The sequence below is a fragment of the Eleutherodactylus coqui genome, chromosome 6, assembly GCF_035609145.1.
Source record: "Eleutherodactylus coqui strain aEleCoq1 chromosome 6, aEleCoq1.hap1, whole genome shotgun sequence".
In the NCBI taxonomy this organism is placed as follows: Eukaryota; Metazoa; Chordata; class Amphibia; order Anura; family Eleutherodactylidae; genus Eleutherodactylus; species Eleutherodactylus coqui.
The window spans coordinates 105,666,116-105,679,216 of NC_089842.1; the positions used below are offsets into that span (position 1 = coordinate 105,666,116).

At 46.7% G+C, this 13,101-nt stretch overlaps 1 protein-coding gene across 1 annotated transcript; it reads left to right on the forward strand.

The window, feature by feature from the left end:
• Positions 1-11,103: 11,103 nt before the first annotated feature.
• Positions 11,104-12,565, forward strand: LOC136631415 (transcription factor HES-5-like). Its single transcript, XM_066605701.1, has 3 exons — positions 11,104-11,187; positions 11,336-11,507; positions 11,614-12,565. Exons 1-3 carry the CDS (start codon positions 11,131-11,133, stop codon positions 11,847-11,849), a joined length of 465 nt encoding a protein of 154 aa, XP_066461798.1. The 5' UTR covers positions 11,104-11,130; the 3' UTR covers positions 11,850-12,565.
• Positions 12,566-13,101: the final 536 nt, after the last annotated feature.

Here is a 13,101-nt window from a genome sequence, read left to right on the forward strand (position 1 = left end):
CCAAGAGGGCAGGTGAAACCCATTAATCGCTTTGGTTAATGTGGCTTAATTTGTAACTAGGCCTGGAGGCAGCCTAGTTAAAATAAAAATTGGTTCAGGTGCAAGTTTCAACGCTTTAATGAGCATTGAAACATATAAAAATTGTTTACAAAAATGATATAACTGAGCCTTGTGGGCCTAAGAAAAATTGCCCGTTCGGCGTGATTATGTGAGGTTTCAGGAGGAGGAGCAGGAGGAGGAGGATGAATATTATACACAGATTGATGAAGCTAAAAGGTCCACGTTTTTGATGGTGATAGAGAACAATGCTTCCATCCGCGGGTGCAGCCTACGTATTGTTTGCGCTAGCGACGGCTGAACGGTGCGCTGAGAGACATTGGTGGATGGGGCCGAGCACAGCGGAGGTGAGGGTGTGGGTGCAGGCCAGGAGACGGTAGTGCCTGTGTCCTGAGAGGGGGGTTGGATCTCAGTGGCAGGTTGGGGCACAGGGGGAGAGGCAGCGGTGCAAACTGGAGGCGGTGAACGGCCTTCGTCCCACCTTGTGGGGTGCTTGGCCATCATATGTCTGCGCATGCTGTGGTGGTGAGGCTGGTGGTGGTGGCTCCCCGGCTGATCTTGGCGCGACAAAGGTTGCACACCACTGTTTGTTGGTTGTCTGCACTCTCAGTGAAAAACTGCCAGACCTTTGAGGACCTCGGCCTCTGCAGGGTGGCATGGCGCGAGGGGGCGCTTTGGGAAACAGTTGGTGGATTATTCGGTCTGGCCCTGCCTCTACCCCTGGCCACCGCACTGCCTCTTCCAACCTGCCCTGCTGCTGCACTTGCCTCCCCCTCTGAAGACCTGTCCTCAGTAGGTGTAGCAAACCAGGTGGGGTCAGTCACCTCATCGTCCTGCTGCTCTTCCTCCGAATCCTCTGTGCGCTCCTCCCTCGGACTTACTCCAATTACTACTACCTGAGTGATAGACAACTGTGTCTGATCGTCATCGTCCTCCTCACCCACTGAAAGCTCTTGAGACAGTTGCCGGAAGTCCCCAGCCTCATCCCCCGGACCCCGGGAACTTTCCAAAGGTTGGGCATCGGTCACGACAAACTCCTCCAGTGGGAGAGGATTCGGAACCATTCCTGCCCATTCTGGGTAGGGGCCCGAGAACAGTTCCTGGGAGTCTGCCTGCTCCTCAGAATGTGTCATTGTAATGGAGTGAGGAGGCTGGGAGGAAGGAGGAGCAGCAGCCAGAGGATTCAGAGTTGCAGCAGTGGACGGCGCAGAATTCTGGGTGGTCGATAGATTGCTGGATGCACTTTCTGCCATCCACGACAGGACCTGCTCACACTGCTCATTTTCTAATAAAGGTCTACCGCATGGACCCATTAATTGTGAGATGAATGTGGGGACGCCAGAAACGTGCCTCTCTCCTAATCCCGCAGCAGTCGGCTCCGATACACCTGGATCAGGAGCTCGGCCTGTGCCCACACCCTGACTTGGGCCTCCACGTCCTCGCCCGCGTCCACGTCCTCTAGGCCTACCCCTACCCCTCAGCATGCTGTATTACCAGTAGTGCAGAAACAGAACGCTGTAATTAAATGTGCCGCTTATTGGCCTGTGGTTGGAGGCTGACTTCCCTTACGGAACGCACAGCAGAGCCAGGAAACAATTTTGTGCACGCCTGTAGTGAGACGTAGGTGCGTATGACTGAGCTAGTGGAATTCACAGCGCAGAAGCCGTCAAGTGGCCAAAGGCCAGTAGTAGGCCTTAAGTATTTTGCTTCTATTTTTTTAAAATGCTGAGCTGATACAGCAGACAGATACTGTAGGCAGCGTATAATATTATGTATACTCTTTCCCTCTGGCGGGATGACAGCGCTGATGTAACAGAGACAGCAGATCCAGGAAACAAATTTGTGCAAGCCTGCTGTAACGCTTAGCTGCGTATTAATTAGGACTACTACCCCCAGCAGATAGATACTGTAGGCAGCGTATAATATTATGTATACTCTTTCCCTCTGGCGGGATGACAGCGCTGATGTAACAGAGACAGCAGATCCAGGAAACAAATTTGTGCAAGCCTGCTGTAACGCTTAGCTGCGTATTAATTAGGACTACTACCCCCAGCAGATAGATACTGTAGGCAGTGTATAATATTATGTATACTCTTTCCCTCTGGCGGGATGACAGCGCTGATGTAACAGAGACAGCAGATCCAGGAAACAATTTTACGCAAGCCTGCTGTAACGCTTAGCTGCGTATTAATTACGACTACTACCCCCAGCAGATAGATACTGTAGGCAGCGTATAATATTATGTATACTCTTTCCCTCTGGTGGGATGACGGCGATCATGTAACAGAGACAGCAGATCCAGGAAACAATTTTGCGCAAGCCTGCTGTAACGCTTAGCTGCATATTAATTAGGACTACTACCCCCAGCAGACACGCAGTAAACTGAAGACGGTCACAGGCAGCCCAAATATAGTATTTTTCCCCAATTTTTTTGAAAAAGCCCACTGCCTATATAGCCTGAATATCTCTTTCCCTGCCTCACCAGTACTGGCCCTATACTCTGTACAATGACTGCAGACTGCGGACGCAATGCTCTGCACGCCCGATATACAAAAAACAAAATTGTGCAACACTGCTAAAAGCAGCCTCAACAGTACTGCACACGGTCAGATGTGGCCATAAGAAGGACCGTTGGGGTTCTTGAAGCCTAAGATAACTCCTAACGCTCTCCCTATAGCAGCTCTGGCACCAGCAGCATTTTCCCTGATCTCTGTCAGAACGCATCTGTGGCGAGCCGCGGGAGGGGCCGATTTTTATACTCGGGTGACACCTGATCTCGCCAGCCACTCACTGAAGGGGCGTGGTATAGGGCTTGAACGTCGCAGGGGGAAGTTGTAATGCCTTCCCTGTCTTTCTATTGGCCAGAAAAGCGCGCTAACGTCTCAGAGATGAAAGTGAAAGTAACTCGAACATCGCGTGGTGCTCGCCTCTAGTAACGAGCATCTCGAACACACTAATACTCGAACGAGTATCAAGCTCGGACGAGTACGTTCGCTCATCTCTAGTTATTAATTCTGTTCTCCCTGACAATGTTCACCATGTGGGATAAATAATGTGTTACTTTGATAGATTGGACTTTTATGGATGCGGCAATTTCAAATATGCATTTATTTATTTATTTATTTATTTTCATTGTTATTAATATTGGAAAAGAGTTTTAATGATTGTAAAAAAAATCAGGTAACTTCTTTAAATTTATTTTACTTCTTTTTTTCAGTCCCCACAGGAGACTTGAACTGGCCATCATTTGATCACTCATACAGTATAATGTAATACCAGAGTACTAGATTATATGGCATTTTGACAGGTAGTCTATGCCACATTCGGGATTCCCAAACAATGATCAGAGCATTTTAATGCCACTGTCAGAATGGACAGCGGCATTCAGTGGGTTAATAATCCTGATCACTGTTAGCGTTGATCGTGGCCATTACAGACAGCTGGCATCCGCCTTGCATGGGGCAGGTTTGGCTCGTGATCTTGCTCCATAAAAATTCCACACACGCAGGGCGTAAATGTACGTCCTGTGGTGTTAAAGGGTTAATGTAAGTTGCAAAGATCTCTTCCTGCTGTCAGTGATACGTTCCCTGCTTTACCATTCTCCACCTATCGAACCATGCATAGGATATCAGCCTATTGATGCAGGTGGGGCAATGACATCACTATATGGTGCCGCCTGTGCAGGGTCGTAACAGTAGAGTTGCCAATACACTGCTCAGCTGGCAGCTAGAGAACTATAAAGTGTATTTGTATATGTGGCACACAAGACATCATTCATTAGTTAACGGGACACTCAGTAGGGCGTTTTTTTACTTGTTAAGGGGCATTCGAGGAACATTATAACCTGTTAAGGCCATGCAAGGGGGGATTTTATTACTAGATTAAGCTGCACTAAGGGTATTTTACTATTTGTTACCGGGGCATATTATGACTTATTAAGGGGGCACTCAGGTAGAATGCTGTTACTTTTTAAGGGAGCCCATGGGAGGATTTGATAACTTGTTACGGGGGCACTCAGGGGCATTTTACTATAAATATAAGGGGGCACTTCTGAGCATTTTATTACATAAGAGGGCACTCAGGGGCATTTTACGATGTAAGTGGGAACAGTATTACTGGTAAGGCGGGCATATTATATGACTTTGCTACAACAACACCCTTGTAGCAAACTGTGATGACGGAGAGATCTGTTCTTGAAAAAGGCCATTTGTTTTGGCCGAAACATCGCTTTTAGGCCGCCTGCAGACGAGCGGGTCGGATCCGGCAGCGAGAAATCTCGCCGCGCGATCCGATCCCAGAGCCTGCAGGGACGAGCGCATACTCACCCGCGCCTGGCGGCCCCGGCTCTTTGATGTGCCGGCTGCCGCGCAGCCGGCGCATGCGCAGACCGGAGCCGGCGGCCAGGTGAGTGCGTGCCCCGCAGAAAATTAGAACATGCCGCGGTTTGTTTGCCGCGCGAGATTTCGCGCGGCCAAACCGCGGCCGTCTGCATAGGAGTGCGTATTGTAATGCACTCCTATGCAGACTTTCAGCGGCGGAAATCCCGCGGGAAATCCCGCGGCGGGATTTCCGCTCGTCTGCAGGCGGCCTTAATGGAAGGAATAACATTTTGTACTTTTAATTAAGGGACTGCCTCCTATGCTGCCACTTGCTATAATTCTTTTAGAGAGATCTGTTCTATCTATGTGTTTATCTCAAAGAGAATTGTCTATACATGATAAGGGCTTATTCACATGAGCGTATATCGGACGGCATTTTCACAGCCGGCCGATATATGCTACCATCTGATGCATTGGACTTCATTGCTGGCTGCAGACAAGGGGCGGGGAGAGAGCGAGAGCTTAGCTCCACCCCTATCCCCGTCTCCTCCTATTGCAAATAGCCGGAGGGGAGGAGAGAGAAGGTGAGCCGGTGAGGGGGAGGGAAGGGGGAGACAGCTTAGCAGAGCTATCTGTCTCCACCTGCCCGACAGCATATATGCCTAGACTAGTGATGGACAACCTTTTGAGCTCGGTGTGTCAAAATTCGCCAAAAAACGGAGCATAACTCGGGTGGTGTGTCACTTCAAGAAAAAATCCATAAATTCGCCATATTTATAGTTTAAATAGCAAATATGTATAATTGTAACGTATAACTGTATTTAATAAACCCAAAACACCCACAGCACAGGCCCTCGCCTCTCCCAGCCTCCCCCTCACTTATCTCAGTAATAATGAGCCACCAGCAGTGGTAGTGCTCCTCACAGCGGCCTCCAGCAGCTAGAGCGCCCCCCCAGCAGTATCTGCATCCCACAGCAGTATCTGGCCCCCACAGAGGCCCCCAGCAGTATGTGGCCCCCACAGAGGCCCCCAGCAGTATCTGCCCCCCACAGAGGCCCCCAGCAGTATTTTCCCCCCACAATGGCCCCCAGCATTACCTGCCCCCCACAGCGGCCCCCAGCATTAGCTGCCCCCCACAGAAGCCCCCAGCAGTGACTGCCCCCTTACAGTGGGCCCCCCAGCGGTGACAGCCCCCTTACAGTGGGCCCCCCAGCGGTGACAGCCCCCTTACAGTGGGCCCCTTAGCGGTGACTGCCCCCTTACAGTAGGCCCCCCAGCGGTGACTGACCCCTTACAGTGGGCCCCTTAGCCATAACTGCCCCCTTACCGTGGGCCCCCGAGTGGTGACTGACCCCTTACAGTGGGCCCCTTAGCAGTGACTGCCCCCTTACAGTGGGCCCCTTAGCAGTGACTGCCCCCTTACAGTGGACCCCCAACAGGTGACTGCCCCCTTACAGTGGACCCCCCACAGGTGACTGCCCCCTTACACAGGGCCCCCCAGCGGTGACTGCCCCCCACGAGACCCATGTACTTACCTCGTGGATGTTCCGCTTCTCCTGTGCCTGGCACGCCGCCAGCAGCGATGATCTCCGGCGCACACTGTGATGTCAGTGTGTTGCAGGACGCCTCCTCCCCCGGACCCGGAACCAACAGGTAGGAGACGTCGGGGGACGGGGCGAGGAGGATCCTGGCACACACTGACATCACAGTGTGCGCCGGGATCAGCGCTGCTAGTAGTGCTGGTTAGTGAATTGCAGCAGGTGAGCCACGGCCCCTGCCGGTATTCATTAACGGGGTGAGCGGCCGCGTTTCAGCGACTATGGCTACGCGTGTCAGTGCTGACACGCGTTTCATAGGTTCGCCATCACGGGCCTAGACCGTGCATCAGATCATAGCGTTTTATGTCCAACCGTGAAAATGCTGACCGATATACGCTCGTGTGAATAAGCCTTAACTTTGTAGAAAACCTTTGGTTGTGAGAAGTATTAGGGTGCCTTCACATGGGGAATAAAATCGTGCCATTTTCTAACGATGTGAGAATGGGTAAAAGCGCAGTATTATGAAACCAATGATTCTGAATGGTTTCCTTTACATTTGCAATGCTTTTAATGATATGATTTGGCAAGAGAAAAAAAAATTGCAGCATGTCCTCTTTCTGCAATTTTTTTTTTTTTTTTTAATCTCCCATGTTTCCTTATGGAGCCTCCTTTTTATCGCATTTAAAAGTCCTATTGACTTTTGCGATAAAAAATTGTGCGATTTTATCGTGTATGGCAGCGATGCGATATTATTCTAAAGAAAGAGCATCACTGCCGCTCAAAAATCGCAGAAACAAAGACGCGATTTTCTCAGAGAAAAATCGCGATTGCCCGTGCGTGTGAAACTAATCTTAGATCTGTAGCGCTTTCTAGCCTTAGTTTCCCTGGCCTACCATCAAGGCTGTTGGAGCTACCATTTTTTATTTTACTCTCTCTCTTTAAAGGGGTTCTGACATAAAAAAAAAAAAATTGTACTCACCTTGCCTGGCCTGGCCCGATCGCCAGGCATGTCCCCTCCAGCCGGCATCTTCTTCTGTGCCTTTAAAGCAGTGCAGGAGCGGTCAAAAAGACCGCTTCCTGCTCTGGTCCGTCCGTCAGGCACTTCCGAGGTGAACGGACGGACCGCCCACAGCAAGCACGTCACAAGCAGTGCTTGCTGTCGGCGGCCCGTCCGTCCTGCTGAACTCCGGAGTGCTGCGCATGCGCAGTGGAGACGCAGCCCGTCCTGACAGCTGTCAGAGGGCACCTCTCCACTGCGCATGCGCGCGATCCCGGAGCGGCGCGGCTCGTGCAGACAGAAGAGGAGGAACAGCGCCTGCTGGGAGATGACCCCCCCCGATGTCAACAACAACAGAAGAACAGGTAAGTATTATCTTTTTATGCTTTAGCAGCCATTAAACCATGGGTTCCCTGGGTCCATTAGGCAGACCAGGGAACAATGGCTGCTAAAGCATAAAAACATTATTTGTGTCAGAACCCCTTTAAGCTACTTATATCTAATGGGGATATTTTTTCTAGCTTTGTTGGTCTAGATTTTTTGACCTAGCACTGAGCTATTCAGACAGCGGCTGTACTCTTTATTGAAAGGGTTTTTGGATAGGAGGAGAATCCTCTCCTTCAGGTCCACGCTACCTATACACAGCCTGACTATCTGATTAATGTCAGAAATCTAAAAGCTGCGGTATCCATGCGTAAGACTTTAGGCCATGAGTACTAATTTTGTCTCATACCCCTAACAGTCCTTTTTTTACTCAGCTTTATATACTGACAAGCTTCAACATTAAAAGAACTCAGTCTAGCTCTGAGGACAGCTCTAACAATTGAGCTATTCTCGTCTTTTCTCTATATTCTCTGAATCTTTTTAGAGATTGCATATTGGGTTTGGAGACCAGGTGGGCTTCTGTATTAGCTAGAACCCATCAGTGAACCAGACAGGGTTAGGACATGATCCGCACCCCAGCTAGTATATAAGTTCATCCCCTTATAGCTTTGAGAGAATCTTGATAGTAGATGCTCAACATTGGACGAACATTGCTTCGATTTTGATTCTACCTTGTTCTAAGCTCAATTAGACTAAAACTCCTCTTTAGCTGCTCTGTATATCTAAAATACGAATCCTCCTGAAGAGCCACACACATGGAGTGGCGAAACGCGTAGAGTCGAAACCGTTTATAGTTGAAGTAAACGAGCAGAATTATATACTAAAGAGTTTAACCACACAGCATACACAATCTGTACGAAGTTTTTAATGAGCTGGTCACCTACAGAGACATTCTCCATTGAAATTCATTACTCGGGAATAACATACTTACCTTTACATACCATTGGGGTACTTGGAGACACACTCTCTGTAGCATTCTATTTGAAAATAAGACCGTAGATTTAGTCTTTTTAGAAATTAAAACACTTCTATCCGAGGCCCCACCAGCCCAGGCACTCTCTATAAACAAGACCCTATCAATTTCTATTGAATGAATTTCACAAAGGGTCTCTTTAGTCTGAGTGAAAGACTTTAAGCGTGGAGGCCATAAACGAGTTGTTTAGCCCGTATTGGCATTTCTTCTAATTCACCACTAGGCCTCTCCGCAGCCTACTGTCGGACCCTCAGTTCATCCGACACATTATTAATAACCCTAGCCGGTGGGGCTCAGACCCTATGTGTGAATGTTTGTCCAAGTGTAGTAGGTGCGCCACTTCCTCTTGTCTTGGCGACACCATTTGTGTGTGTTATATGTTGTGCCCTAAGTGTAGTTTTTAATGAAACTTCAATAAAATTTATCTCTTTTACGTTCATCTTTTCTGTGACAGGGCCTTTATAATTTTGACTAGCCTTAGGTCCCATTCACATGGGTGTATATGCATTCCGCATTACGTGCAGATTTTTTATGGACGTAATACAGAATGCCTCATAACCTCAGACCTGCGATTTACACGTGCGTATTTATGCACATATAAAATACTAGCTGATATACCCGGCTTCGCCCGAGTTAATTTGGTACTGGTGTTTATCTGGTGTTCACACGGAAATCTTATGAAGTCATGGTTACTTTAGAGATATCGGAAAAACATATGTTCACCATAGTTCTCTGTGTTACCCAGGAAACACCACGGGAGGTAACCATGCCACGTTTCCTTTATATAAAATGACATCAGGAAGTGAGAGAATTAGATTCCATACGTAAAATGTGGATGCTAATTCTTTTCCGCTTAGAATTGAACAATTGAGGTGGGACCCATTAGCTTTTCCTATTTATGACATAATCAATGCTCGTGCCAAATTTCACATTTCTATGACACCAGAAAGTGAGAAAATTACATTCCATATGTAAAATTTGGACGCTAATTCTTTTGCGCTAGAATTGAATATTCAAGTTAGGACCAATTAGCTTTTCCTATTTATGACATAATCAATGCTCGTGCCAAATTTCACGTTTCTATGACACTGGAAAGTGAGAAAAATACATTCCGTACGTAAAATTTTGACGCCAATTCTTTTGCGCATAGAATTGAATAATGGAGTTGGGACCCATTAGCTTTTCCTATTTATGACATATTCAATGCCCGTGCCAAATTTTAAGTTTCTATGTGAGAAAATTACATTCCGTACGTAAAATTTGGACGCTAATTCTTTTGCGCATAGAATTGAATAATGGAGTTGGGACCCATTAGCTTTTCCTATTTATGACATATTCAATGCCCGTGCCAAATTTTAAGTTTCTATGTAAGAAAATTACATTCCGTACGTAAAATTTGGACGCTAATTCTTTTGCGCACAGAATTGAATAATGGAGTTGGGACCCATTAGCTTTTCCTATTTATGACATAATCAATGCCCGTGCCAAATTTCGAGTTTCTATGACACCGGGAAGTGAAAGAATTAGATTCCGTACGTAAAATTTGGACGCTAATTCTTTTGCGCATAGAATTGAATAATCAAGTTTGGACCCATTAACTTTTCCTATTTATGACATATTCAATGCCCGTGCCAAGTTCTAAGTTTCTATGACATTGGGAAGTGAGAGATTTAGATTATGTACGTTAAATTTTGACGCCAATTCTTTTGCGCTAGAATTGAATAATCGAGTTGGGACCCAATTACTTTTCCTATTTTGGAGATAATCTATGCTCGTGCCAAAATTCATGTTTCTACGACATCGGGAAGTTGGAGAACTTTTGGCGAGTCAGACAGTGAGTGAGTCAGTGAGTCAGTGAGGGCTTTCAGCTTTATATATATAGATCTCAGCATGTCCTATTTCGGTCTGTATTACTGACCGAAATAGTCCATTGAAGTCTATGGGACTATGTAAATTTGCATAATATATGCGTATTCACTGCGTATTTATGCATAAAATCAATTGACCTGCTTGCGTTTTTTTTACATTTGTGAAAAAAATGCAAGCAGGGCCAGATCCGCAGTGCTTCGGTCTGTAAAAATGCTACGTATTCTTAGATTGAAAAACTGCACATGCCTGTGTGAATGAGCCCTTAGAATATGAAAAAATGTTTCCATTTACTGACAGCAAGCAGAGATCTCAAATATGAATTTAAACTCAAAGGGGCACATTTATGACGCCTTTACAACAGTTCCAGGTGTAAAAAAGTAGCAAATTTTTGTCCAGACGAATATTTGCACAAAAAATTGTAACTTTTTTAGTTTCTACACCAGCCCTGTTACTTTTTAGAAAAACTGGCAGAGCTTGTTGGGTAGGAACATAACCCTGAACCAACAGATTTCTGTAAATTATACCAGGAATGTACGCCAGGTCGGGGAAACTGTACTGTGCCGAATGCAGGAAATTCCAGGCTGAGTACATTTCTTGCAAAGTATATTAAAAGTTGACATTTTTTATTACAAAGCCGGTTAACCTATTTAATTGCAGAGTGGATGAACACATGCAGAACATCTATCTATCATCTCCGATTTATTGATCAATAGCTACTCCTGCTGATTAATCCCATCCATGTACAGCAGATAGCGTCTTGTGGCAGGTCTTTCCCACACTCCCAGCTCACCCCCAGCAGCCGCTATTATCTCCTGTATTGGAGGCTCCAGATGGACACACGTCCATTGTCCTCGCTGCTCTGTGATTGGCTGCTGAGTGTGGGAACCTCTTGTAAGGCCGCTCTCCACACATTATTATGCAGGGAGAGGGGTATATAGAGGGGAGGCTGCTCAGAAGTCAGCTACAAGTCTACAGACCCCCAGATACCGCACCATGACCCCATGTAATATGAGGATGCTGGAGCATCAGGCTGCTGGTGGGCTCAGAAAGGTAAGAGTCTTTACAGAAATGCTGTGCATGTAGACTTTTTTTAGTGATTTTGCTGTATTACGGTCATGTTACAATACACTCATCTGAATCTGGCCTTAAAGTGCAGCTTCTCCAGAGTAACTAACCAACCCTCATGTCTTGTCTGCAGCTGAGGAAGCCGGCGATTGAGAAGATGCGGAGAGATCGGATTAACAGCAGCATTGAGCAGCTGCGCATCTTACTGGAGAAGGAGTTTCAGAGGCATCAGCTCCCCTCCAAACCGGAGAAAGCCGATATCCTGGCGATGACGGTCACCTTCCTGCAGCGGCACATGGCGGACAGTAAGTGTCTTGTCTCCGCTCCTCACACCCGGTATGATTGTGACTGCCAGCAGATTACTGCAGGTGATGGACGCTGTCACTGACATGTATGTCTCTCCTGTTCTAGATGTCTCAGCCTCCAGCCAGGCCCAGAGAGAAGGCTACTCCACCTGTGTCCAGGACTCCATCAGCTTCCTGTCCCAGCACAAACAGACCAAGCTCCAGATCCAGCTGCTGCAGAACCTCCCTGGGGCTCACGCTATGACATGCCAGCATGTACCCCCTCCTGTATCCCCCATCTACCAGACCCCCAGCAAACACAGCCCCCTGGACAGCAGCAAAGCCTTGTGGAGACCCTGGTAGTGACTGCATCCCCTTCTGTGGACCGAGAGCTCTGTGTCCCCCGTATACCCGAGAGCTGGAGATGGGGTGTATTCTGTCTGTCACTAGTGTCTCACTATGTGATGGGAGAGACAGTTCTTTCTGAACATCATGTAATCACCGTGTGATTTACTAGTCCATCATATAATCTGCTGTCACCTGCAGCTCTGCTATATGGACTTGGTTCTATACTGGTATATAGGTAGTTGTCTTCTATGAAGAAACCGTCCTAGTCCTATATGGACATTTATGGATACTCCCAGTGATACAATGTATCAGATTATATGTAGTGTGTGCTGCTCTATAGAGAGTGAAGTATAATATATCAGACCTGCAATACAAAGCATTGCAGAATAATGTAGGTGCAACCTTCAGCCTGATATATACAGTAGATATTATGTATCATCCAGTACTGTAAATACTACAGACTTCTCTATAATAATATGTATTCTCACTGAGGATGGAACATATTGTTATATTCAGTGTATAGATGTACCGTGTACATCGCCCCCTACAGTTCACTATTACTAGTGATAAATGTCTGTTATATTAAATATTTTGATAAATGACTAGACTATATATGCTTGTGCACAATTATTGTGTAACCTGAAATGTATTATCCAGGATACATTCTTATCATTTACTTCTAATATGCAATTCACCAACGTTTGTCACATACATCTCATTGCTGAGAGAACTGTCTGGTAATAAAATGATTTTATATCAGTCATGTATTGTCAATATGTTCTAAAATGCTGTTGGCCTTTCATAGTTCCATCTCCGCTGTGCTGGTAGTGAGGGCTTACTTATCCAATATTAATTAGCATATATCTTGGGCCACATTTACACGGGTGTTTAAAAAGCATCTAAAAACAACTTCAAAACACATCGCAATCGCAGGGGAAATCACAAGTTTACAAGCGCAATATCGGTCCGAGTTTCTTGAATTAATATCGCACTCGCCCGTGTAAATCCCGCCTCAGGTTACATTCACATCTGGTTCGGGGGTTCCATTAACATCCTCTGATACAAAGTGGTACAGCATGCTGCACTATTTTGTATGATAAGATGATAGGGGGCTTGGCAGAACCCCAATTAGGGCTCCTGTCCACAGACGATAGTACATTGCGTTACTTGTGGCGATAATCCGGCTGCGTTGCTATGGAAAGCGCAGCCCCCTGTCCACAAGTGGAGATTCATAGCGATTCTCCGTTCGCGGGACTCAAATCGCAGC